Source organism: Protomyctophum bolini (assembly GCF_963924005.1).
Source record: "Protomyctophum bolini genome assembly, chromosome: 9".
Lineage (NCBI taxonomy): Eukaryota > Metazoa > Chordata > Actinopteri > Myctophiformes > Myctophidae > Protomyctophum > Protomyctophum bolini.
This window is the reverse complement of record NC_137870.1, coordinates 14,093,029-14,120,974: the sequence shown is the minus strand read 5'-3', so window position 1 is coordinate 14,120,974 and position 27,946 is coordinate 14,093,029. Positions and strand designations below refer to the sequence as shown.

Below are 27,946 nucleotides of genomic sequence, written 5' to 3'. Positions count from 1 at the left end.
CTAATGACCAGGTTTATGTCACCATTGTCATGGCTGTTGTTGTTGGTTTATGTACATTCTCAGATCATTGTGTGTGTGTGTATAAAGCTAAGAAAAAGAAAGCAGTGCCCCCGAGTGGTCAGTAGTTAGAATTGGTCACAGGTGCCAGAGATAAACAGGGTTAGGCCACGGGAGGCTCAGTAAACTGCAATAAGACTACACATAAATAACCATATGGTAGTATGCAATAACCAGCCAAATGCATTACAATAAATGTATTCATGCATTTTAATATGTAATGAAAATCCATTAAATAGTAAATAATCTTGTTTTTTTTCTTCTATACAAATACTTATTTACAACACTAGTTGAGTGTTGGAACGCAGGTCAGTGACAAACACGCAGGCACACGCACACAGCCACACACGTAGTGCACACGCATGCACGCAAGCATACACAGTAGACAAACACACACACACACACACACACACACACACACACACACACACACACACACACAATCAGTAGGTCATCATCGTGTTATTTTCCAAAGATTATAGAATGTTTGTTCACTTGAGATTAACTGATGAATGAATGTACTTGTAATTTGTTTTTCTATAGAGGTATAAAATGTATCAACAAAATGTATCTTAACCAAACCAGCAAGGAGTATTAGCCGTCAGGGGACTAAGGCCTGACTCTGTAAAGGTGTGAGTCAGGCCTTAGTGGGCTATGGGGACATTACAACCAAACAGGAACAAAAGGGTAAAAGGTAAACAAAACACATCATTTGTAATATTCTTGGCCAACCAGAGTGCTGTATTTTGTGCCTGCTGTAATCTTCTATGCTACCTGTTCATCAATAAACATAACATGTACTGAACAACTCTCATCTTTCTCTCTCTCTCTCTCTCGGTCAAAATATTGAAAAGTTGTGAAAATGGTTTGGCCATTTGAAATGTTGGCCCTTTGAACCCTAACCTCCAGTAATCTCTGACGGGTGGAAACCTCTCAAAACTGTTACTTTTCAGGATTCAAATAAAAAAATATGAAAAGATAAGTCTGCTATTTTTGATACTTTTGTGTGGATATAAGACAAAACAAAAATAACAAGGCTGAACTCCCTGACTAAACAAAAACAATGGGCCAAAAAGGGGGAACAAAATAAATGGCGGCACACCCCTATCAAGCTTCCCTTTTCTGAAATAATACACACAAGAGAAAGGTTTGGAATACTCCACTAACTCCAGTATGATAGTTAAGTTTCCTACAACGAAAGCTTTCCCCACATAAAAATATCTGAAAAGACCCTATAGTATAGAACCCACAATACAATAGGGTTTATAAGTGATTCAGCATTTTAATAATAAAAGGCACAATAATCTGCCTGCACAATCTGCTGCTGAGTGTTCTTTCTAGTCTCCAGAATGACAGTATGCAAAGCTCTGTGTGTCTGACAGTGCCCATGGGCTCGCGTAGCCAGACAACTATTCCACAATCTCCGGATGCTATGTGCCGAGAAAAGGCAGAAAAAGGGAAGCTGTCATCTGTTTGCCATTTGCCATTTCCGTTCATATGTTTTTTAAATATCTTTACATTTTTTTTTTTTTAAAGCTTTCATTTCTGAAGAGCAGCGAGCAGGCTTTGATTATTTGGATTTACATTAGGTGAGCATAGAAGGGGAGTCCCTCACACTGGCCCTCATTTATCAACACGGCGCACGCCCAAAAATGAGCATAAGCCGGAAACAGCTCAACTTTCGGCATTTATCATTCCAGCGTCACGTGACTTTGAACTTGGGCGTATCATCGCGTATGCCACGCCAAATATCACGTGAGGTTGGGAGCTGTCGTAGGCGTTGTTCTACACCAGATTGTCTGTCGTAGACAAGCGGAGGAGGAGGAGGAGATAGGATTGCAAAACAGCAGCGTGTGTGGCTGTCACGGGCTGTGCGCATCCAAGCTCATTCCAATGACATGTGAGCTATTTATTAGCTATTTAATTCATGGTTCACAGGTTCAGGTTTTCGTTCACTAATATATTTTGTATGAATAAAGATTTTAATAATTTAATATACAACTAACAACACACAGTGACAGTTGGGCTATGTGTGTGTGTGTGTGTGTGTGTGTGTGTGTGTGTGTGTGTGTGTGTAAAAGCTTTTTTATTGGCTTTAGTTTCCATCATATAACTATGTTTTCCATACGTTGTTTGCATGTTTATTTTTAAATAATTTGGGGACGCCCCAAAATAATTTGGCGACCCCCCGGGGGTCGTGATCCAAGGGTTGAGAACCCCTGGTGTAGTCTACCAGTATACTCAAACCAAATGTTTTAAATAAATTGTACACCCTCTGTAACCACAAGAATGAGCGTACCTGATACGCTGGGGGCCGGGGCTAGGAAGAATGTGCACTTCAATCGCCTTTTTCACATGATAATGTAGTGTCCAAGCACTGCGGCGTGAAGACTCGACAATGACCGCTGGCCATGAGAGTGTCAAAGTTACTTAACAATAGATATGATGGCAAAATAATGTAGTATTCAAAGTATGTATGTTATTCAGAGCATGTTGCTGCCTGGAGCCCATCAGCAGTCTGTCTGTCCAGCACCGACTCAATGTGACCGAGCAGAGATGAGAAGAACTGAGGGACTCCCTCATAACCTAAAGAGAGAGCACAGAGGTAGTCAGAGTGTGTGTGTGTGTGTGTGTGTGTGTGTGTGTGTGTGTGTGTGTGTGTGTGTGTGTGCGCGCGCGCGTGCGTGCGTGGATGCATGCATGCGTGCGTGCATGCGTGCGTATGTGTGAGACAGAGTGAAGGAGCGGTCCATTGCAGCATGGTGATGTTGTGTTGTGTTGATGCTGGTGTGTGTGTGTGTGCCTACCTGGGAAGTAGTTGATATCGATGATGGTGAGGGTGTGCGTGTGGATGTTGACGATGATGTCCACTCCAAACAGAGCCATGCCCAGCTGTGCCCGCAGCTCTCCGACCAGAGCAGCCACGCCCTCTGAGCTGGGAGGAGGCAGGCAGGGCATGCGCTCATCCAGCTGCGGAGGAGAGGAGGACCGAATTAAAAGAAGAATTCATTGATTTTTCAAAATAATAATAAAAAAAAAAAATGATTACGCTATCTGCTATTTTCACTAGCTTGCCTTGGGTCCTGGGGAGACATAAAATGTCTCTTTTGGGTCTCGAGCTAAAACGTTTGGGAACCGTTTGGGTCATTACTACTGTTGGTGCACGTAGCATGTTAATACAGACTCGACTATATGTGGTTAGTGGGGTTTTCAACAGGTGGTCTGTGGACCACTCGTGGTCCGTGAAGATATTGCATGTGGTCCCTGACCAGCATTGAGTAATGTAGGACAGTAGGAGTTGTTGTTTATTTAACTTTTCTTTCCACTAGTTGAGACACTGAATGACCTGGTGACCTATGATGACCGTCCATGTAGTCATTTACTGACAAGTTGGAGGTCAAGAAATTCAACAGAAAAAGGAAGTTAGAATCTCAAAAGGGGGAAGTGCACCGGGTTGTCTGGTTGGAGTTATTATTATTAGGAAATGATTAGTAGTCTTTGGTTAACACACAGTGGGATGTATACACGTGGGATCATATAGCAAGTGTTACAAAAGCACAAATCTTATATCCCCGCCATATCCCCACCCAACACAACAACAGTGGTCCCCAGGTTGATTGTAACTAAGTCAGGGTGGTGGTCCGTCGTTCACAATCAGTTGAAAACCCCTGGGTTAGATGATACTGCAGGTTGATGCTACTGACTGCGTTGAGGTGAGAGCTGGACTCTGGCTTAGACACTTCATGGCTGTTGAAGAAGATAGTCTTCCTGTCTGGAAACATAAAATGCAGAAAATGATCTAATTTTAACCGGAGGAGGAAAGGAAAGACAAATAAGTCATGTGTCTGCTTAGACGTGGGTGGACTGACCACAGGGTCCAGGGGGGAAGTTCTTCAGCGAGGGTCTGTCCACACAGTAGTGTCTGTCTCCCACCACAAACACCTTGTGGAGCACGGCCCCGTGGTTGACGAAGCTCTGCAGCACGCAGGGCGGCCGCACGTCGTCCAGGCTCCCTGCACCGAAGATCAGACACATCTACAGCACGTCACAGTGACGGCAAAGAAAACACCTTCAATACATTCATTGAAAAGAAGTTGTGTTGCTGTCGGGCAGAATGATCTATGGCGTCACACGAAAGCATCAAAAGTAGCAGATCATCCGCAAGCTCAAAACGCGGCGCGAAGCGACACGCTTTGAGCTTGTAGATTTGATACTTATGGTTCTGGTGTTACATGGATTACAAACGTACGTACATATACACATACACACACATACAGATACGTGGTGCATTTATAGTAGAATGTCTAATTTCAAGTTTTCAAATGTAGGCCTATACAATTATTTTGAAAATAGCAGATCCGCTAAAAGCTAGTCAAGCTCCCGTGTGCGTTACAGAAGTCCCGGAAAAGACACGTTGTGATTGGCCAGTAGTCACTTGAGTGGCAGAAAGAGACATGGAGGAGTCACTCACTTGGGCAGCGACGCAGCGTGCCTTCAGCAAATGCCTTCAGCACTACCGCTTGACTTCCTGCCTTCAATGGAGACACGCCGCTCCAATGAACTGCAGTGGCCAATGACATATATTTTTTGGTATATCTATGGCTTGTTTCTGGCCGACAGCAGAGATATTCTCCTCTTGCTCTTAGTAAGGGAAAAAAGTGCACAGCACTCACCTCGTGGGAAAGGGAGCCATGGGCCACTCTTTTTTTACAGACTGAAAGAAGACAAAGAGAACATAGTTCTTAGAGGGTGTGGCTTAATCTCACAAAGTGGGCACGCGCTAAAAAAGAATAAACATACTGAGACTATTGAATGACTTCATACATTGAAATAACACTTAACAGCGGGCTGTGCCAGTGAGATTACGAGCCTTATCGTTAATGCTATATGTGTACGTACATCTAATGGCACTAATAGGTGAAACCTGCAAAGCTACAGTACTAAGTTCGAGTGTTGCCCTGATAAGCATCTGAAGGTGTGCTACTGACTGAGAGGGAAGCTGAGGCCTTTGCTGTCCATGGCTTCCTGGATAGATGAAATGTCCCCAACACTGTTGATCTCCAGGTATGGTGGACAGCAGACACGCCAGTCTGACATACACAGTAAACACCATTAAAACATTGTGTATTTCTGCAGGATCTCTCGTATTTAAATGATCCAGTATATCATACTGGATATCATCTTTGGACAAATATACTGTACAAAGTACAGTAACACACCCCACAATAAATCATTTAACAACTCCACCCACCCACACATTCACATGACACCCTGCCTCACACCCCCCGATAAAGGAACATCATGTGCACGCACGCGCGCACACACACACACACACACACACACACACACACACACACACACACACACACACACACACACACACACACACACACACACACACACACACACACACACACACACACACACACACACACACACACACACACACACACACACACACACACACACACACACACACACACACACACACACACACACACACACACACACACACACACACACACACACACACACACGCGTAAAGACAGAGAAAGACTAAATAAAGCCCCTCACATGGAATCCATTAACATTGCTAGATAAAAAAAACATTAAGTAAAGGAGAAATTCTTATGTTGTATTTTTGCTATAGACATTGCTCACTCTTTTGAAATCAATTTTTCCTCCATGCTTCAAATAGATTCATTATAAATTCATGTTTATTCATTTACACACATTAGCTTCTGAACTGTATAATTGCATACTGTTAATGACGCTTTAACGTTTACCCTATACTCTCTTTAACCCATTTTGGGCGGGAACCACTTTTGGTGTTAGCATTTATGTTATGCTTTAGCTATTGAAAAAGAGCAGATCTTCAAGCTCATCGAAGAACGACTGACATAGAAACATAGCTTCATCAGAAAACTGTCAGGATGTAGAAGACAGCACATGAGAAACTAACTTATGTAATTAGGAAGAAACCTGAGGTATTCTATAAGATATGGGAGAAGTTCTTGGACTTCATTAAGCGAGGTGATATTGAAGAGGCTTTGGATGTATAGTATTAGTGGTTAACTGAGTAGTCAGCTGGGGGGTGGGGGTAGGGAACTGTGATGGACATTGTGAATCTGTTTGTTTAACTGTATGTAATGTGTTTTATTTTCGTTTTTCGTTTTGTCATTATTTATTTTTGTTTTATATTTATTATTGTCAATTCATTTCGTGATAAGATTTTGTTTGTATTTGTGCTGCCAGAGGGATGTGGGGGGAAAAAAAATATATGTCAATTGTTGAAAATACCTATGTGTAATATAAAGAAAATGAATAAACATATGTTTTAAAAAAAAAAAGGATGTAGAAGACATTTTTACTGCTGTCTTTCCGTGTACTGCGCTAACCCCACCAAGACAAATTCCTTGTATGCACATACCTAGCAGACAATAGAAGGCATATCAGCTGTACCTCTGAGGGAGTTCTGCAGCATGCTCATAATGCGGTAGGAGGTAAACCGGTCTAGTAGCTGGCTCATAGCAGGCAGGGGGTCCAGAAGAACAGTGCTGGGATGGGCGGACACATAGCTCTGCAACGGAAAAAGACAGAAAACAGGGGTTCAAATATAAAAATGTCAAATTGTTACCCTAAGGTATATACAGGGGGATTGTTCCTTTAACTGTGTTGGCGGGCTGAGGCTGGGACGAGGAGTATTATGGGATATCTTGTGTTTACTTTCTGTTCTGGTGTGCAGGGAAGCGGTCGCATTTTTGAGAGGAAGAGAGATATTACTTTGTTTGTTCACCACGGGGATTGGATACAGAATTAGAACCCTGGCTGATCACGTTTGTCCTTTTGAATTATTATTTTGTTTACTAAATCACCAGTTCTGCAACACAGACTCATTTTCCTTGACAGCATAGCAAGAAAGCATAAAGATTATTCCGGAGAGTAGAGACACGGTGGTTATAAAGTTACATAAGAGTTAAATTAACGCATTCAATCCGGGAAAGCATCTGTGTAATTTTATATTTATAGTTTTATGTAAAACTATATATCGCTGCTGTTGGGCAGAAACCTCTTAACACCATATTGAAAATGTTTGTGTGTTTTGTTTTTGTAAATTAATGCCCTACTTTATCACACAAAAAGCCTCAAAAGTAGCAGATCTACAAGCCTGAAAGCTTGAGCTTGTAGTTCTGCTACTTTTGAATCCTGAAAGGTAACAGTTTGCCACCCGACAGAGATATAGCCATATAGGCTATATATAATATACGTTTTTCAGACAGCTGTTCTAGGTGTTTTTAGATTTGGCCTCAAGAACAAGAAATGTAAGAAACCACTTGTGATTTGATTAGCACTTTTCAGAAACACTGATCATCAAATACATTACTACCAGTACCAACCATTAAAACAAAATCAAAACAACAATTTCCCACCATCCCAATTATTTTAAATGTACTCGTTTGTTTGTTTGTTTGTCTTGTTTCAACCTGGAAGTTGGCAAGGAGCCGCTGTGATTGGCTGTCATGCTCCGCCTCCATTATGACATCAGAGAGCTTGTGGACGATGACATCGAAGGGTCCCTGAGAAACCAGGGGCTGGCTGAGGTCAATCTACAGAACGGGACAAAAGCCATACCCATTCATCACTGGTGCTTTTTACCAAAACCAACCATAATACCATATACAACACTGGTACCATAAACAACACTGGTATCATATACAACACTGGTACCATATACAACATATACACACAATACCCATTAATTACTGGTGCTTTTACCATAACTGCTTTTACCATATACATCACTTGTGCTTTTACCATAACCACTTTTCACTGAAGTTGTGGAACAAACTCTGTTTGAGGAGTACAAGGTACAACATGCATCTTAAGTTCACACTTCACAAAACCCATTCATAGTCATTCAACAAAAATCAAGAAGGGACAAGGGGTTTGGTTTCTCAATACAGTCCGCAGTTAGATTATAGCAGTGACATTGTAACTCCACCCACCCAAAGTTTTTAGTCTCAGCATGCAGGCCGATGTTAGACTGTTTTTCACACAAATCGTTACACATTATCTCTATAGTCATGTGATCAAGACAGATCAGTCAGACTTTTCATATTCCATCCTGATTGCCAAACCCGAAGTTTTAACAGCGGGCGAACAACGGCGACTCCTAATGGGCATTCCGGCTGTCATTACCGTATGTAATGTAAACGTATTTGTAATCAAATGCCATTGAAATGACATTTCGTGTTCCTCATTTGTAGGATACAGTAGAATATAATAGAATAAAAGAATATGCATGCATGCAAACTCGCCCTTCAGGGCTTCTCGCCCTCAGGCGTCTTACTGGTGTCATGTCATGTCATGTCATATCACAGCTGAGCAGCTTTCTGTCTGTGTTTCGGTCTGTGTTTCGTTCTCCTTGTCTCTTGAAAGGAGGTTGTTTTATGCCAAACACATTTTTGAGTGGTGCTAGCCACTCCTATAGACAGCTGTGTGTCCCTGACTGTGTCCGTCCGAGTATGGAAATACGTTTGTTGACTCACTGCTGCGCAGCATAACACGCACACACGCACACACTTTTTACGTCCTGACGGCGCCACTGATCCAGACCCGAAATATACAGTATATACCTACATTTATTTTTCAATTTATTTTGACGTCTCACATAGGTGCAGGATCCCGTGATACATACCAGACACCAAATAATATTATTAATAATAATAACAACTAGAAATGCACTCAGATCTAGTACGTCAAACCATGCATGGCTATCCTCAGTGTTGTGATCTTACTGTATATGGAGATCCAGGTGATGATAGTCAGCTCTACATATGGAGATCGATGTGTTGTACCAACTGTTTCATTCGCAAGTGTGACTCACGTCGCAGAGAGACTGGCACAATATGGCCATGAATGTTGACATTCCCATATATGGGCTTAATATTGATGATATAACAGGGATTGTATTAGCGCATCGTCTGGAATTGCTCATATATGGCATGGGATCAACTTTGACAATGAAATGCACAATGAAAAACAAGTATGGCCAGGGTTCATGGCCATGGCCAGGGTTCAGGGTCATGTATGAATATAGTACAGATATGAGACTGATTCAACACATATGGATGTACTGGGTCAGTCAGATAAAAGTCAGTTTAATCATAACAGTGTGTGTGTGTGTGTGTGTGTGTGTGTGTTTAGTTTCTACTACTCCCTTCTGTTGTGACTGACAGACAGTGTTTACCTAGTCTAGTCTTCTTTGCCTTGTCCTTATGTCTTCTTTTGTCTTTCTTTGGACTGCGTCCCGGGACAGTGTAATAACTGGATGGGCGGGCGCACAGCAAATACCAAACCTATGACATGTGATCTAACGTGGTAACAATTATGGCGATTATGCAAAGTTATTGCGATTATGTAAGTATTGTGCCATAGTCAAGTTGGCAGTACAAGTGTGGCAAGCAAGTGCTCTAACTGGTTGAGCCACCTTGCATGCATTGCAGAGGAGAAAGAGATGGTGGCTACAGGCAGGTGGCCCTGACACAGTGGTCAGCTGTACATGACACACTATGTCTGCATGTGTGCGTGCGTGTGCGTGTGTGTATTATTCTGTTATGTGAATTTGAATTCAATTTCCTGTTTTGTTTTTTAAATATCTCTAGATAGGCTATAGGTTTACACTTAGAACATGATTAAGTTGTGATTTTATAGTGTTGTTCAACAACACTATACAATCACAGCCTCATCAAATGGCATACCAGTAATTATATTTTAATGGTGGTTCATGATAACGGCTATAGTATTCACAGTCAGCCCATGTGTTTGAAAGTCCAGCCATAAAAATACGAGCCAATTATGGCTCTTCATCTGGTCAAACTGACCAGATGATGAGCCTTGGCTCGAAACGTCGTCATTTTGGTCAATAAAAGTTATCTTTTGGAGCATACGAGTGTGCGGGTTCCCTTCTCTTTTCATAAAAATACATCTTACCTCAACCACCTCCACCCCATGGCATCTGTAGAAAAATAAACAAATGTACACAATTCAATAATGATAGGCTATTCACAGTTAATTGGCTAGTGTCAATTTACTGAACCACAATCCTTGTTGCTTCAAGACCTACCTCCTCGTTCCGTATTGTTGTTAGTTTGTTCGGCTGTTCGGCTGTGTTAAAGTTATTTTTGAAGCTAAATGAACACACAAGAAAGACTCCGTTTAAAACTTACGCACAGAGCTCAGCAAAGGCATCCAGGTTCATCCTCCGCCGTTTCTTCTCGCTGAGGTAGAAGCCCACCCTGCGACCTGACATTTGGACCACCCGCTGCTACAGATAGCCCACTACAGTAGCGCTCAGTTACAGTGTGCTGCTGGTTGGCTCCTCTACTCCACGAACCAGAGAGAGAGAGAGAGAGAGAGAGAGAGAGAGAGAGATGTGGGAGGGAGGGGGGGGGGAGTCTATAATCTTCTCGTATCCATTCTTCTGACTGAGTGAAGTGAAGACCACCTCAGACTGTCTAGGAGGAAAACCCGACTAAGCCTTCACGTTTAGTCAGGTAAAATTGGGTAAGTTCAAAGTTATCTACCGGTATAATAAGTCAAGTCACTTGACTTCCTTATTGGCTGCAATCGGAATCGGATCTTATACGTGTAAACCCCAGTCAGTCATTTCTACGGTTCATCACAAATAGAAAGAGAAAGTAAAATAAATTATCTGGTAAGTTCAGTACAGTCGACCAGAGTCCTGGTTATTAATGCTCAGTATAAGGCATGTCGTTATCTCGTTATCGTGTTGTTGCCACCAAAAATAAAATCAAAGAATAGATAAACAGAGGTCGTCGGGTGGCTCCAGGAACAAGCACGTAGGCCTACGTCCTTTGATTGATTGATTGATTGATTAAAACATTTATTTCACAGTATGCCGAATGGCATACTGTGAATTTCAAAGTCAATACAAAAACTCTTACTTTGTGGACGATCCATGACCATGATTACCGGTAAGCATCAATTGTTTACAACAGGGTCCACCATTTTCAATTCATCAGAATATTTGGACACAAATATAAAGGACAACTTTAGTTTTTTTCAACCAAGGTTCATGTTTTAGGTTATTAGACAAAGTAAAAGATGAGTGTTCATTTTTTCCCATTTGCTGCTTTCTTAATTTCGTTTTAGGGATTTTAGCTGTTTTTGACAGGGGGGGCGGGGTATTCGAGCATGGGGCTAAAAAATATGTATTTTTTTATAGTGATTTTTTTTTTAATTATTTACTAGGCTATAGTCCTAGACCCCAAGAAATTACATCTGGCCACAAAAGATCACAGGATCTATTGAATGTGTCAAACTGAGATATTGAGCCTATATGACACAGTGACCCCTGCCCCCCTGTCAAAAACAGCTAATCCCTAAAACGAAAGAAAGCAGCAAACGAAAAAAGAATAACACTCATCTTTTACTTTGTCTAATAACAACCTAAAACATGAACTGGTCCTTTTAAGTCGGTGAGAGTATTTATTGCAATATTACATGCACACAAATTCGAATCGAATTACGTCTTAATAGGCTAATGTCATTGTGCGGGATGACACAGGGCTTTTGCAGAGCACTAGGCTATAAATAATATAGTTAACGGATCTGTGTGTCTGCCATTCATCATGCATGTAGCACTGTAGCAGCAGCTAATAAAGTTTGACAATAGAGCGTCGCTGCCCCGCCCCCGACGAGGGCACAGGAAATAATTCCCCGTTCATTTTCCCCATAGACTTTTCAAAAAGTATATATTTAAAGAAGTTTACGCCACGGACAAAGCCAACTCTTGTTGTGACAAATGACAATGGGGAGGGGTCCACCTTGAACCCCTAGTCAAAGACTCAATGGGCTGCACCGTTGTCTCCTGCCACCGGGCCTGCAGTGAGAAAGGCGAGAAGCGCCTGCAGCACCCCATATAGCCGATCTACAAGCCAACAACCTGTCGCTTTTCACCACATAGTGAGCTTGTAGATCACTATAGTTTAAGTCCCGGGCAAATATCTAATTTCTCTTTTAGGTCACAAGCTAAAATGTTTGGGAACACTAAATGACCGTGTCACGGGCCAGGCCAGCCCGTACGTGCCCTATAGACGCAATGATTGAAAGAGTCTTTATATTTGTATTGACACTGAAGTTGAATTGTTTGTCACCTGTCTCCCCTCTGCAGTGCTGGCAGCCCTCTCTGGAGGGTGCCAAGTACTGTCGAGGAGGAGGGGTGTTTGTTCCGGTTATGTTTCATTCAAGTATTATTTATTTGTTGTACTTTGTCGCCGACTTGCACTGCACTTTAAGGTAAATAAAAGGCCTAATCCTGTAGGCCTACTTGTGGACCTGTCAACTTCCTGGAGCCTCCGGCCAGCATTATCACAGACCTGCTGACATATGACGACATGTCAGTGTAAATTGGAGGTCAAGAAATTCCACAGAAAGGAGAGTTAGAATCTCAGGTTCAGGTTTATTTTGTATAAATACAATGAATATTATTTTGCTCAGGGCACTCTGTCTTACATACACAGGACATAAACAAACATCTATAGTGCAAAAAAAAAGACAACACAAAAAAAGTGCAAGTGAAGTGACAATACAGTGCAATACAGTTCAAGGTCAGCTGTTCAGCAGCCTGACTGCCTGGGGGAAGAAACTGTTACTGAGACGGGTGGTGACCCTACACCCTAATCTCAAGGAGTAACACTAAGAAATGCATATGCAATTGTATGCTTAGTCAGATCAGTGTTTCTCAACCTTTTGAGCTCTGGACCACTAGCATATTTCATTTTGACTGTGCCCCTCTCCTGGGATTGTATCTAAAAGATAGTGCTTGCTTAGTTTACTTTTTGCTTGCCCTTAAGATTAAGCCATGCATGTCTTTTAAGGTTTGTGTAGTCGTATGTGGCACTGCTAAAACACCTAACACTATACTTATAATTAAATTAAATATAAGTGATCAAGGTAAAGCTTAGCTTAAAACACAATAAACCGACCACGCCACCTTTTTAAGATTGAGGTCTGGTCCTCATTTAAATTCTTCAAATAGGACACTCAGGTTTGATTTTACCAGGCAAAAGATGAAAAGAACAACCATAAATAAAAATTAGGGAAAGACTGAAATGGAGGAAGGGGGGGCATAAGCCAAAATAAAATTGTAACAAAACTCAAACCCTAAAATAACTAAACCCTCACCAAACAAAACAATTAACAAACAATCAATGACATCGATGTACGGTCACATGCATGTGCAAAGGTAGCAAGGGGGAATTAGCTTCAGAGGGTCAGTATGTGGGGACAACCAGACACAAAATTACATAAATCATTTTCAACTGGTACGTATACTCCGTTTACTTCACAATCACAAGACTGACATGAATATTTCGTGTCCGTCCATGTACAAACAGCTTGTACAGTGAAACTGCAAAAGGCTCATTAAATCAGATACGGCCCACTGACGCTCCTAATTATGATACTTCTCTCCGTAAGTAGTAACAAAATGAAGCTGAACATCTCATTCCCGGCCAAGCCCCCAAGTATGCTACGACTAAGGGTCATGGGGTAGGCCTATTAAGTGCAATTAATATAATAGTAATATAATATAATAGTAATATAATAGTAAAGTAAGTGTCTGCATGGGTAAAAAGGTATCGACAACTGGGAGGAACAATATGCAGGAACCCGCCGTGCCGAGGAGAGACACATCTCCTTGTTGCAGGCGAAGAGACAGAAGAGGAAACTGCGTGAAGCAGCCCCCACTCCTGTGCCAGTCCCCTCTCGCTTTGTAAAATAAAACATGACACAAAATAGTATACACAGTCACAGATGCATTGAAATACTATATAAAAATGCATTCACATAACACAGCAACAGTGATCATAGGCTGTGGGGATTAGGACGTGGTGAAAATATTTAAACATTTTCTTATATAAAATGTCCACAGCAGTTGGCTCAAACAAAGTCTTGTAACCCATCTTTTTAGCAAATTCTGATCAAAGCATCCTGCCTGATGATAGCAAGTCAAAACCGGTGGAGTGAAGAGGGTGGGTAGAATCATTGTAAATCTGAATTGCCTTTGACCGGTGAATCTTCTGATTAAGCATTCCCAGGACAATTAAGTCTCAGCTGAGCTCCTAATTATGATACTTCTCTCCGTAAGAAGTCGAAAAATGAAGCTGAACATCTCATTCCCGGAGCGGGGCTGTCCAGCCACAGCCGTCGCTGCAAGAAAACATGACCACTCAGGCGCAACGCATCGTCATCACTGACGGACGGATGCCTATGATGATGTGTAAATGATGCGTAACCCAACCCCAGATTCCACATGCAAAACGAGCTGTCACTGTCTCTCTCTCTCTGGTGGACCTCTGACAAGCCCTCCAGTTATCCCGTTTTTCCATATTGCATCTTTCTTGAGTACATCCACGTAGGCCTATCACATTAATGTGGCGGTCTCGTGACCGTGTGTTGGTTTCCGACAGCACCAATTTGCAGGTTGGCAGCTCTTGATGTCTTTGGCAGTGTACTGCTAGTAGTACTCGTATCATTCTCTTGGCTGCTATATTTTCTCATTGGTATTCCATCATACAGATTATTGTAACATGTGCACTCTTGCTGTAGAGACACAAAACAGACCACAAGCCAAGAAACAAGGAGCTGGAAAATAAGACTATCCAAGTCATAGTTTCCAAACCAAATGCCTGCCCATCTTCTAGCAGTCTAGCTACTCTATCAAGTGGCCAAAAAAATATGGGGCAACACACCTGGTGTGTTTTCACAATAACTCTTTACTATGCATAGAGGACTCTGTCTTACCTGTCCTAGGGCTGGGCATATAGTGTCTAATAAAATCAGGCAGAAGAATTACAAGGTACTTGTTAAGGGTCTTACAAACACTACAAACAGAGCCGAGTATGTAACGCTGATGCTCCGACCACTCTGAATTTCTGAACGATCTGAAGGACCTGGGGTGCGCTCCACTGCTCTTAGAGGGTATTTCCGAACGCACTTACAGTGTACAAGGGCTTGAGTCCGTTTGATTCAAACTGTTCAAATACTTTTGCCTGGTCTCCGCTGACACTGGCCATTCACATTGGCCTCAATTCTTCCTCACCCGAGTGCACTTCATTCAACTGTATTCAATGCTTTCACATTGCAGCGAGCATAGGGATGTAGCAAGGAGGACCAGCAAATGGAAGTTAAAGTTGGACCAGATAATAGTGACTGACAGAAGACAATGAGTTGAGCCTGTGAGAGAGAGGAGAGACACAGAAACACAGAAATCTCAAACTGAACTGATCTGTACGTACAGATTATAATGTTTTTAATCCATGCACATCAGTGATTTCAATGAGCAGCTGATCTACATGCTTGCAATGCAACGCATTGTGAGCTTGTAGATCAGCAATTTTGCTAACTGGTGGAGGTGCAGACCGTGTCAACCAGGGTCTCCAGTATCATGCAGTGTGACATAAGTGTGAGGTGTGGGATAAATTTACATTTACATAAAATGGTAATTTGTCTTTGGCACACCGGCAATCGGTTTACAACAATAAAACATGACACAAAATAGTATACACAGTCACAGATGCATTAAAATACTATATAAAAATGCATTCACATAACACAGCAACAGTGATCATGGGCTGTGGGGATTAGGACGTGGTGGAAATATTTTAACATTTTCTTATTTAAAATGTCCACAGCAGTTGGCTCAAACAAAGTCTTAGTTAACTTGTAACCCATCTTTTTAGCAAATTTTGATCCAAGCATCCTGCCTGATGATAGCAACTCAAAACCGGTGGAGTGAAGAGGGAATCATTGTAAATCTGAATTGCCTTTTTTATGGAGCGGTTGTATGTCTTGAAGTTGCAATTGTTAATAGCCATTATCATTAATAAATAATAATAATATCCATTATTATGTGGAAGTGTCCACATTGTGTGTTCTCAATCCAACCCTCCCCAATATTTATAAAGGAACATTGTGTGTATTAATTTATTCTCTACAATACAATAAATCTTGCAAAACAAACAGGGAGGGGAAAATCTATTAAACTAAGGCACTTCAGTTGACCAATAAAAGCACAGTGCTGTCATTCTGTAGACTAAACATAAAAATAATAAAACAAATAACACCAACACCAACATAATGGTCAACTTAATAGTGATAATTTTGGTAAAAACAAAAAGGTATTTCTTAAAGGTTAAATACCCATCATTGCTATATGCTAGACTAGTGTTTGTTCAGTAACAGAGGTCAGGTACACAAACATACACATATGTATGCCTATATATATATATATATATATATATATACATATACATACATACATACATACACACCGTATATCTAGGTGTGTCCAGAGATTGTTAGGCTATGAAAAGTGTGCCCCAAAAAAGGTTGGGAAACACTGGTGTAGAGTGTATCGGCGGAAGTGGCGGGATTTGGGCGGAAGTACCGCTCAAGGAAATGGCGTTGACGCTTTACAAATCCGTTTAAATTCTCCATGAATGAAACAAGTGTGATTTGGTGAAAAATACATCCGACGGATGTTCCGGCCTGACACTTCCGCCGATACACTCTCTGCCTTAAGTTGTGACCAGGCTTTTCTCTTCACAGATGATAGTCCGGCAGCCGACAGGCTTCTTTTGTTTAAAGTGGGAAATTTGGTATATACCGGTAGTATTTTTTTTTTTATTGGCCTAAAATATTGTCTATATAGCCTGCATACATTCATGAACCCACTTGCTGACCGGCTGTCGGCATTGAGCACGTTTTTTAATAGGGGTTTTTATGTGACCACACCATTAACATCCTATAGGCAAGATTTTCAAATTTCCATTATGCTTTATGTAGCATGCGACATGTCAAACTAGGTGGTTTTCATGATTCTGAGGGGTTTTCATGATTCTGAATGCATTTCAAGCATTAGTTTTTCACAAAAAAACACTCCTTGGGCTAAAATCAGCCATAGCCACTTGCCCAAATTCTCCAAAATGCACTGACCTCATCACATTTGTGATGATTGCAATGGCCGTTTTTAGCCCAAGGAGTGTGTTTTGTGCAAAACTAATGCTTGGAATGGATTTAGAATCATAAAACGCCCCAGTATTTTGTCATGTCACATGCTACTTATGACATTTTTGCCTTATAGAGGAGGTCACATATAAACCCCTATTAAAAACATTGCTCAATACAGACAACATTTAGGCCATAAAAAATACTATATACCAAATTTCCCACCCCACAACCCCGGCTGCCAGACCATGAGTAAGGCTGGGGCCAATTTGAAGTGTTCCAGTTCAAATTGTGTCTGCTCATGTATTTGTGTTATCACTTACAATTCCACTTGTTTAATCTGTATCCTCATCCTGACTACGTTCTCTATCCTGATTGGATACAATTGATATCCCAGTTTCAGTTTCTGAAAATGCATTTTCTTCTTAAAAGCTAGAGACATGGAGACGTAACACTTAACCAAAGAAATTCACTTAGACTACCTTTAAAGACAAACACATACGTTGTACAATTTCCAGAACAATATAGGCCTACAGTATAGGCCTACACTTTCCACAAACATACCAGTGGTGAATGGACGCTACAGTTTCATACCTTTTGAAGTTTTGAATAGTCCTTGGTTGTTGGCTTTTTCTGTTGAAATTGTAGAATGGTTCCCTGGCAGTGTTAGCTTTTCTGTTGATTTTTGTATAAATATATTTTCTTTGTCTTCGGACGCGGTACCTTGAACAATGACATCTCCTGTGGTGGCAGTGGTGCTACTCCAAAAATCACTGAGGGCACACCTGTGCCTAATTATTATGATTGAGTGTCACCCATGACTCATCCCCTTTTTAGAAATAAGTAAAGTGTTGTAGTGTTGTGTTGTAGTTTTTAACGGAGAGGTGACAGATAAAATATCTAATATGGCATAAAATATATTAGACATAAATGGGTGTGTCCGTCACTTTTACGGTCTATGCTCAGTTGCTCACTCACCTGGACATCATATAGCTGCAGGCCTGCAGCTGCCTACGAACAATGGTAAGGTCCCACAGTAGACCTACTTTATATGACCTCTAGATGGCAGTGTTGATTCTTGTCTAATGGTTCAGTTTGGAAGTGTCATTCATTTCAATCATTTGTAGGTCTACCGTGAAAGGAGTGGTTTTCAACCTTTTTTATATCAGGCCCATTATGTTTTTTTGGCATTTGAGCCATGGGCCACCATTTGATGAGATGTAGCTTTGCATGCCCCACACTAAAGAATGTTGTTTAATATCATTGGTTAAGTTTTGTCGACAATGCCATGCTGTATTGATGTGGTGGCCTAGGAGAGATAACAGGCAAACGTTCAGAATAATAATTCTTCCATACCTTCTTTTCTTGCAAAATAATAATTATTCTACCTTTGTATACATCGTATTTGTTGATGCAATACATGATGACAAGACATGCAGTATATCTTGTAAATTAAGTAATGCAAATGTTTAACAATAATTTAACACAAGGGTCCATTTGGTTTCATTGGTGTCATCTCTTCTCTTAGTTTCCACCACAATGACCGACCAATCTGGATAGAGGATCAATGTCTCATTCAATTACAGTGTCACCTGGCAGACTTACACACACACACACACACACACACACACACACACACACACACACACACACGCACACACGCACACACACACACACACACACACACACACACACACACACACACACACACACACGCAAACGCACACACACGGCACACACAGACAGTATGCATGGCCATAATCATGCAGAATGCACACTATGTTTTCAGACACACACACACACAGATTACTTTTTGAGAGCAACAAGTTTAATTCATTTTTATAAAATTATGGAAGAGGTGCACATTTTAAGGAAAATGCAAAGGCCCATAAGTTATAACATAATGTATCCTATAGCTATCTGCTGTTCTTTGGTCAGGAGATTTGGTACAGAGGGAAAAATATTGTGAACTATTATATACCTATATGGGGGACAACATTCAAGCTAAGCTCGAGCTATACAGTTGACCCAAGAAACAGGCTGTGGGTCCCAATCCCTCCAAGTCATAAAAGGATTTCTGCATTTCTGATTTCTTTATAACCCATTTTGCCACCGAGTGGCGCGCTATGAGCTTGTAGGTCTGCTATTTTTGAAAAATCCAAGAACGACAATAAACAGCTTTTTCAGAAAACTGTCATTTTCAAACGGACATTTTTAGAATCTGATCTCAGGTCAAAATGGGTTAAGTCATAATTACACACCTCTGCAGCAGACCGGTGGAACTGTGGGGTGTAGCAGCGTAGCAGATCTGATAGAGTATAGACACAATTAGGATTTAAGGCTGAGAAGCTTGGATCATTGATCCCAACATGAGTACCAAACCCATGCTATAGTCTCCTTAAAGCTACTAGCGGAGCACCCTCTTACCCCTGCTAGTCTCCTTAAAGCTACTAGTGGAGCACCCTCTTAAGTCACTGTGATCGGCCTCTTAACCTAATACTTCTGTCAGCGTCTTCACCTCACGGGCCCTTCTTCATCATCATCATCAAAGTATCATGGAGTATGTGGATCAAAGTAAACAATAGTCTACACATCAATTCAAGCTATACATCTGTCAATATACAACACGTAATACTGTATTCCTACATGACTTCATAGAGAGTTTTGACAGCACATTGCATTTAACCTGGCCAGGGTCCCTGTACTTGGTCCCCTCTTTTTTGCGTCTACACCAAAAAACACTTTGCTGAAAATAGCCGATCTACAAGCTCACAATTGACGCATTGCCATGCAGTGAATTGTGAGCATGTGGATCGTCTCTTTTCCTCGAATGATCACACATTTGAAATCACTGAATAATTGACCATATATGCAGACCACGTCGATCTTGGCAGGAAGGTGGTTTCAGAATAGTCCTATCTGATTGTATGTCAAACTCACCAAGATTGCAGCTGTACGGAAAGCTTAAATTATCATCATCTGCAAAGTGTTTGTTTCATAAAAATCCACCGTAGGCATGTTATGAGCTACGTCCTGTCAAGAAATTCCTTGCAGATGATTATTTTTCTGTGTCAGAGTTTGGAAGTGCTCGTTATCAGTAAAGCAACCTCCTGCTGCCTCCAGCATTATGTGGAATTTCAAAACAGGGCCTTTGAGTGATATCCAATGAGCACTTCCAAACTCCAAAAATCACCTGCAAGGAATTTCTTGACAGGAAGTACTGTAGCTCATAACATATCTATGGTGTATTTTTTTTAAACAAACACGTACAGCTGCAATGTTGGTGAGTTTGACGTTTTCTGTTTGGATGAATGGGCTGTCAATGGGAAATTGCACCTATTTACCACCTTGCTGGCAACGTGGAAGTGGTCTGCATATGGTCAATTGCCTCTTATGGATGCTAGGGACACAGGGTAATGTAAGGCGAGTGAGCACAGTGACATCTGATAATCAAAACGTTGAAATCAATGATGGGATGGGAGCTGGTCAGGTTGATTGGCAGGTCCTTTGTCCTCCCTTCTGATGACAAACAAGGACAACCTGGAGGAAGACAAACGACAAGAGACAGGAGAGGACACCTACATTAGTAACCCTGATTACTTTGTATGTGTGTACCAGACCCTCCAGAAAAACACATTTTGTTAGAAACTTCTATATAATATATCCAAATAGAAGAAGTGCCCCTCGGGGCACAGGTCTTCGCCAGGTCAGGCGATAAAAACTATTATCGCATTGCTGAAAATACTAGTACCTGAGGGGACTTTGGAGTAGCGGCACTGGTGTTACAAGACAAACGCACTTGGAATGGGAAATAGTGGGGGAAATGGAATTTGTAGGGCCCCCCCCCCCCTTTAATGCTCAAAACTCTTGAAAACAATAGCCGATCTACAACCTCACAACGACTTGCGTAGCGATTATTGCATTGTGGATTTGAGTTTATTTTTAATTTGATTTCATTATTTTTTTAAAGAATCTTGACCATTTTTTAACATTAAGGAATATTTTAATATTTTAGAACAACACAGGTCTTGTATGGGAGGTGGGGGGAGGGTGGGGGGGGGGGTGGTGTCCCTTGCATGAAATATTTTCAGATGGGGGTTCACTTCACTGCCAAATACATTATATATTATTATATTATGTCCTTGACATACAAATGTTTGGGAACCACTGATGTACGACGTCCCAGACAGCATCCGACCCATTGACCTCTGCCAACCTCGTTCCTCATGTGATGTCAGTATACAGAAGGCCCTGTGTGACTAATGCTACCCTGTTGTACGGAGAAATGAGAGCTCTACAAGCTAACAATGCACCACATCTGTGACGCTTTGTGAGCTTGTATAGATACAGGCTATGGGCTTAACCTTGGCCTGGCAGACGCTCACAACCTAACCACATGAACCCTATAGTGACCCCATTCTGGCCATGTCGTAACGTGAGGTGAACAAAAATAGCAACGGGTTGTGAGCTTGTAGATTGTAGATGAGCTTGTAGATTGGAAGTATATGGGGTTTAAATATTTATGTGTATCAGTTTTGTTTCTTAAAGCACTGCAATGCGTTCATTATAGTGCCCAACACCCACCAACCCACCCATTCTTCGTTCACTCCAACTCATTCCTGTAAAAGGTATACTTTGCCAAAACAGTAATATTATACCATATTACTTTATGAAACTTTTTGTTTTGTTGGCTGCCGTTTGAAAACATTTCGTTTAAAAGGTCAAGAGAGATTGCTGCTTTATTTTATAGCCTTTTTGGCTCATTGGTGACTCTTCTTCTTAATATTATTATTAAAAATAAGTAACATATTATCTCTTGAGTAATATTGCCCAACACAGCTTTTTTGTGATACTATGTTGGCGCTTTTAAAGGTGATATATTGTATGTCAATAAAAGTATTCTATTCTATTCCATTCTACTCTTCCAATCTTTAGACCCCAGACCCCTTACCAACCTCTCCCTCCCTCCACCCCTTCACCTCCACCTGCCCCCCACCCAGACTCCACCTGCTGCTCTTCTGACCACATCCTTGCCCCCTTCCTCCCCCCACAATGTGATGCGTCTGCCCCCCCCCCCCCAGTCTGACAGGTTGACCCTCTGTCTGGTATCGCCCAGTACCAGGCCAAGCCGAGTGGGTCCAGAGCATCGGCAAGTCGCCCTGCGCGAGCGAGTGTGTGGGTGGGTGGGCGGGCGGGCGGTCGTGTGTGTGTGTGTGTGCCCGTGCGTTGGGTCACGGCGTGGGGATTACGTGTGTGTGAGTGATTGAGGGTGACAGCGGTCCTGGTATTAGGGGCCCTGCGGCAGATTTCGTGGGCCTGTTTTAGACACACTAAGCTGGATTTACCAGCAGCAGTGTGTCAGCAGTGATGCAGCCTGCCCTGCCTGCCTGGACCTCCTACAGCACACACACACACACACACACACACCACCCCTGGTCACCTCTGACCCTGTGCGTCTGCCTTTCTCCACCTGTAACCTCCATCTCTCTCCATAGCTTCACTTACACAATCGCAATGTTTATTTTCTGTCCTGACCGGACACCAGGATTATTTCAAGTGAGCAACACAATAAATTTAGATTATTATTTATGTTTTATGATACACCAGTTTCAATACGTCCCCAGATGCCTGTAATTCCCTTCTTTCACATTACACATTCACATTTGTATACTCTTTTAGAGTTTGCAACAGGCTCAATGATACAGTGGACATTTCAGGTCAAATAGATGCTGCTTTACCGTCCTCTCGATCGATGTGTGTTGGTTCCCACAGTACTAGCTTTTTGGCCATGGTATAAACAAAACAAAATACTATATCGCTCAACAGAAAACAAACTGCGACCAGGGAGAGCAGAAATGTACTGTCCAAGACTCTGAGTGTCCGGATAGAGCCTCTCCCTATAGTGTGTGTTTGGATGGCTGATCTGGTGTGTTGCACAACAGGTGTGTAATTAGTTTGACTCAGCCCAGGTGTACCATCACCCACCCAGTCATCATAATAAAAGTTAGGCTGGCCATGGCCATTTTTTATCTTGTAATATTTGTACGTCTCGAAATGTTATGATGAATTGAAAACGGTGGACCCTCTTGTAAACAAGTGTAATGCTTTATGGTGTCGTCCACTCACACTCTCACAGTTAACAGTTTTTGTATTGAGTTGCTTGAAATGTACTGTAATTCTGCAAACTGTTATTAAATACTTCAATCAATCAATCAATCAATCAATAAATCAATCAAAATGCATCGATTCACGCCGCGTTTCGAGCTTGCAGATCTGCTACTTTTGTTAATAGTATGATCAAGTAGGGCGTTAATTTACAAAGAAAACACAAAAAGTTAAAATACGGAGATAAGAGGTTAGCAACGATATGAAAGTGTCACATGTGTTTCTGCATGGTTCAAATCTGCTGCCGAGCCAATCAAACAGAACTATACTGTATTAGAAAGGGAACTGCAGGGATGGCTAGGGAACAGGTTTACCTTCAGTAAAACACGGGACTATAGGCCACAGTCATGCACATAGAGCCTATAATGTGTTCACTGGAGCGCCTTGCTAAACCAGAGGCACTGTGTAGAAATCGAACCCCAATCTCCAGAGAACTTTGCCCCTGTGCCACAAGGGCGTCCTGACTGTAGAGGCGAGTCAATGATGCATACGGGTCCACACCACAGAGCTGACCCCCAACACACTAGTGGTCTGGCTAATACAAGGCTCTGCTTGGTCAGCCATAGGTAAAGTACATGTGGAAATGTTACACATTATGATCTAGAGATTAGTGCTTCCCTTTCCCTATGATCAGTTCGCGGCCCACCCAAATGGCTGCCGTGTTTCAAGGCAGTCAGATGGGTGGGCCGAGTGCATGTTCGGAGCAGATAGAGTTTATTTAGTTGTGTACGCATGCACGCGTGCACGCGCACACACACCACACACACACACACACACACACACACACACACACACACACACACACACACACACACACACACACACACACACACACACACATACACACATGCTTTGCAAAGTTTGCATACAACTGTAAGGTCGTTGAGGCTTGCATGTGCGAGTGCTACAGGCTAAAATGGAATCTGAATAGGTGAGTTTTCAGAGTACTGTGGCGGACGATTGGGAGTGAGTCTGCAGTTCTGATTGAAATTGGAAGTTCATTCCATAGTTTTGGAGCCAAAAGGGAGAATTAAGAGTCTGAACAAACAAAACCTCCATATCTACACTGTGTCTGTCTTTGAAAGACTTTGGAAGAGACTGTTCTAGAACATGCCTTGAGAGAGGAAAGGACACCATTTTAGACTTAACTCATTACTCTATAGTAGCCTAAGATTTAGACTCTCGTAGATGTATTTATCGATTCTGACATTTTCAAGTCTAAAGCCTTCATTACCCATGAGTGTTACATTTTTTGCCCGCAGACCTAGAATTGCTCTTAACATGTACAAATGCAAAATGTAAGGTGCTTACATTGCTGCCCCACTTCCCGTAGATGCGTTGTTTTCAATAAAAAAATGTGTTTTGATCCACTCTGTCTCGGAATCTGTCATCCATCTTGGATCTCTCCTCATCTCCCCCAATGAGTGCAACTGGCTGCCCAACCCTGCCCATCAGGGGCGCTTACAATGGAGGACAGATCCAAGATGAATGACAGAGTACTGAGTGTCTATGTATATTTATAACAATGGGTTGTTTTGGCCACGTGTCTCATCTGTGTTTTTCGACGTTTGCTCACCCTTATGTCCATTTTCACACTGTGACACAGCTAAATCACAGCTCATTATTTTACAGTGTACCTTTATTGTGCCTTAATTTGTGTGTGCGTTTGAGCATGTGTGTGGCCGGTCAAGCTTGTGTATGCAGGTGTGTGTGTGTGTGTGTGTGTGTGTGTGTGTGTGTGTGTGTGTGTGTGTGTGTGTGTGTGTGTGTGTGTGTGTGTGTGTGTGTGTGTGTGTGTGTGTGTGTGTGTGTGTGCGTGTGCGTGTGCGTGCGCGTGTGCTCAGATCTCCGCTACAGAGTGCTCATTGTGAAGCAGAGTGTTGAGCAAGATCCTGACCCACTGCAAGTACTAATCAGACGCATTCCTCAGGATTAAACAGCCAATTAACAATAAGAGAACCATTGTAGCTCCGTCTCCGTGTGCGTCACAGCTAAAGGGTTTTGTGTGTATGCTTACGGTCTGTGTGTATGTGTGTGTGTGTGTGTGTGTGTGTGTGTGTGTGTGTGTGTGTGTGTGTGTGTGTGTGTGTGTGTGTGTGTGTGTGTGTGTGTGTGTTTGCCTGCAAGTGTCTCCAAATGCAAGGTGTATTTGAGTTTTAACCACATGAACCCTATACAGCAGTAGTTCCCAAAGTGGGGTCCGGGGACCCTCAGTGGTCCTTGAGGGAGTTCCAGGGGGTCTGCAGCTAAATGATAATTTGGAACCAAATGGACCTGGGTCATAACACTGAGAGTGTACAAATGTACGCACCATTTGGCATTTGTACACTCTCAGAGTTAAATTAACAATGATTTTACAATATAAATTGGGGTCCCAGAGACAGAAATGCCATTAAATGGGGGTCCGTAGACTAATATTCATTTCTTGAAATTAAACGGGAATCACTGCTAGAGCCGTAAAAATCTTCTTATGGTGGTCCCTGGCATATCTTTTCAAATGGGGGTCTGCAGTCTAATTAGTGTCAATTTGGGGGTCCTTGACATGAAAGCGTTTGGGAACCACTGCTATACAGTATTCAGTGTATAGGTCTTTAATCTGGGCATGTCACAATAAAACATCTGGTGAATATTTGGTAAAGATAGCAGCTCAAGTATATCTGCTATTTCCATTGAAACTTAATAAAGGGCAAAAGGAGCGGACCTAGAATAGAGCCCATTGGGGACCCCGGTCAACTACAGTAAGTATAGAGGGTATGTGCATGCATAAAGTGAATGGCAGATCGAGTGGCAAAGTGTGCAACAAAGTGAATTTAATGTTGTTTAAGGTCATTTAAAGCAATCAAATAGGACTTTTCTGTTTGGATGTATGGGCTGTCAAGGTCAGGAAGTAGTTTTTTGACACTCAGTAGGCGTTCCCGCATAACTTCAGGGTATGATGATGATGACACACGCATACCCTCTATACAGTACAGGTGAGGGAGAGAGATGCTGTTGGTCCTGCATGGATTCTGCATGCTACTGTACGCCAACAGAGTGCCTGCATGTCCTGCATTGTTCCCAGTGATGTTGGCACTGATGCATGCTGTGCCCTGGGCTGCTGCTCGGTGTGCTACTGGAATAATTAGCACTTTTCATCTGTGTATTTCTATTTCATTTACATTATTTTTGAGGGGCCCTATCCCCTCCTATATACAGGTTTTATGTTTGTCTTGTCTAGATGCCATTGAGTTTAATGTTTGTTTTGTCACTAACACAAACATTAAATGCCATTAACAATGAACAGAGTTTAATGTTTGTTTTGTCTGTCACTGATCAAATATGATGTTATGTTATGATGTCGCGATGATGTAAGATGATAAGGGTTGGTAAAGCGCCCCTCACTTCACACAGGTGTGATTTTTTTCATTTACAGTTCAGTTGCTGCGAGAGTGAGGTCAAGCCAACACCAACTCGGGATTCCTGGATCGTTCATTTAGATTCCTTGGTAATACACTTCCATTCTCCATATTCAGACCGCAGCCATCTTGCCAGCAAGGTGATACCTATATAGGTGACACTTCCCATAGACAGCCCATTCATCCAAACAGAAAAGTCCTATCTAATTATATGAAACAATGTCAAAATCACCAGCATTGCAGCTGTAGGGAAAGCTTGAATTATCCTCTTTCAATCTGTAAAGTTTTTGTTTAATAAAAATCCACCGTAGACATTTTATGAGCTACTTCCTAATTCCTTCCAACATATTATAGGCATATCTTCATGCCGGGCACTGGCCTGGCTGTCAATATGTGTGTGTGTCTGTGTGTGTGTGTGTGTGTGTGTGTGTGTGTGTGTGTGTGTGTGTGTGTGTGTGCGTGTGTGTGCGTGTGTGTGTGTGTGTGTGTGTGTGTGTGTGTGTGTGCGTACGTGCTCTGGGTGGGTGTATACATTAGTGTGGCACGTGTCGAAGTGAGGCTGAGGATTAGTGAGGCGCCGGGCCTGTTGCTCCACTTCCATGATTAGTACTGCTGTCTACTGCCATATGGGACTACTGTACCAAGACATGCACACACACACACACACACACACACACACACACACACACACATTGCACCACCAACCCCCACCACACCATCTCTGTATTCCGAGACCCACCAGCAAACCACCAGTGCCACACACACATGCTGCCAAGACACATGTGCTCATATATAGCGTACAAAGGACACACACACACACACACACACACACACACACACACACACACACACACACACACACACACACACACACACACACACACACACACACACACACTCTGCCACTCCACAACTTCATAAAACAAAGCTGATATGTGCATTCATGCATGCACTCATATGCACTGCCTTATGGCGGGCCATGTGTGTCCCTGCTCTAGCTTGTGTGCAGCTGGTGTGTGTGTAAGAGAAGATTTTTACGGCTCTATAGCAGTGATTCTCGTTTAATTTCAAGGACCCCCAGTTTGACATGCATTAGTCTACGATGCCCCATTTAATGGCATTTATATCTCTGAGACCGCAAATTATATTGTAAAATCAATGTTAATTTAACTCTGAGAGCCTGGATCCATTTGGTTCCATTTGTACACTCTCAGAGTTACAGACCCATAAGTGTCCATTTGGTTCCAAACTATCACCCCCGGGAACTTCCTCAAGGACCCCTGGGGGTCCCCGGA

At 42.2% G+C, this 27,946-nt stretch overlaps 1 protein-coding gene across 4 annotated transcripts; it reads right to left on the bottom strand.

The window, feature by feature from the left end:
• Window positions 1-2,493: 2,493 nt before the first annotated feature.
• LOC308320827 (inositol-tetrakisphosphate 1-kinase-like) lies at window positions 2,494-10,433 on the bottom strand. 4 transcript variants are annotated; one of them, XM_080771509.1, is made up of 10 exons: window positions 10,287-10,433; window positions 10,051-10,075; window positions 7,542-7,664; window positions 6,520-6,637; window positions 5,046-5,147; window positions 4,731-4,771; window positions 3,927-4,092; window positions 3,762-3,829; window positions 2,865-3,027; window positions 2,494-2,643 (listed from the first exon to the last, which is right to left on the bottom strand). In XM_080771509.1, exons 1-10 carry the CDS (start codon window positions 10,367-10,369, stop codon window positions 2,537-2,539), a joined length of 996 nt encoding a protein of 331 aa, XP_080627635.1. In that variant the 5' UTR covers window positions 10,370-10,433; the 3' UTR covers window positions 2,494-2,536. The 4 variants fall into 4 exon arrangements, with proteins under 4 accessions (XP_080627635.1, XP_080627636.1, XP_080627638.1 ...); XM_080771510.1 differs by having other exon boundaries at window positions 10,291-10,391; XM_080771512.1 differs by lacking the exons at window positions 10,051-10,075; window positions 10,287-10,433 and adding an exon at window positions 9,309-9,374 and having other exon boundaries at window positions 7,542-7,667.
• Between the last annotated feature and the right edge of the window lie 17,513 nt (window positions 10,434-27,946).

What these genes read in the sequence shown, in the direction of transcription:
- LOC308320827 (XM_080771509.1), bottom strand. Translation starts at nt 10,369, where the DNA reads ATGTCAGGTCGCAGGGTGGGCTTCTACCTCAGCGAGAAGAAACGGCGG. An exon ending in GGCTCCTTGCCAACTTCCAG is followed by an intron (nt 6,638 to 7,541) that starts GTTGAAACAAGA and finishes TTTCCGTTGCAG; the next exon opens with AGCTATGTGTCCGCCCATCC. An exon ending in CCAGCTCTCACCTCAACGCA is followed by an intron (nt 3,028 to 3,761) that starts GTCAGTAGCATC and finishes TCTCCTCCGCAG; the next exon opens with CTGGATGAGCGCATGCCCTG.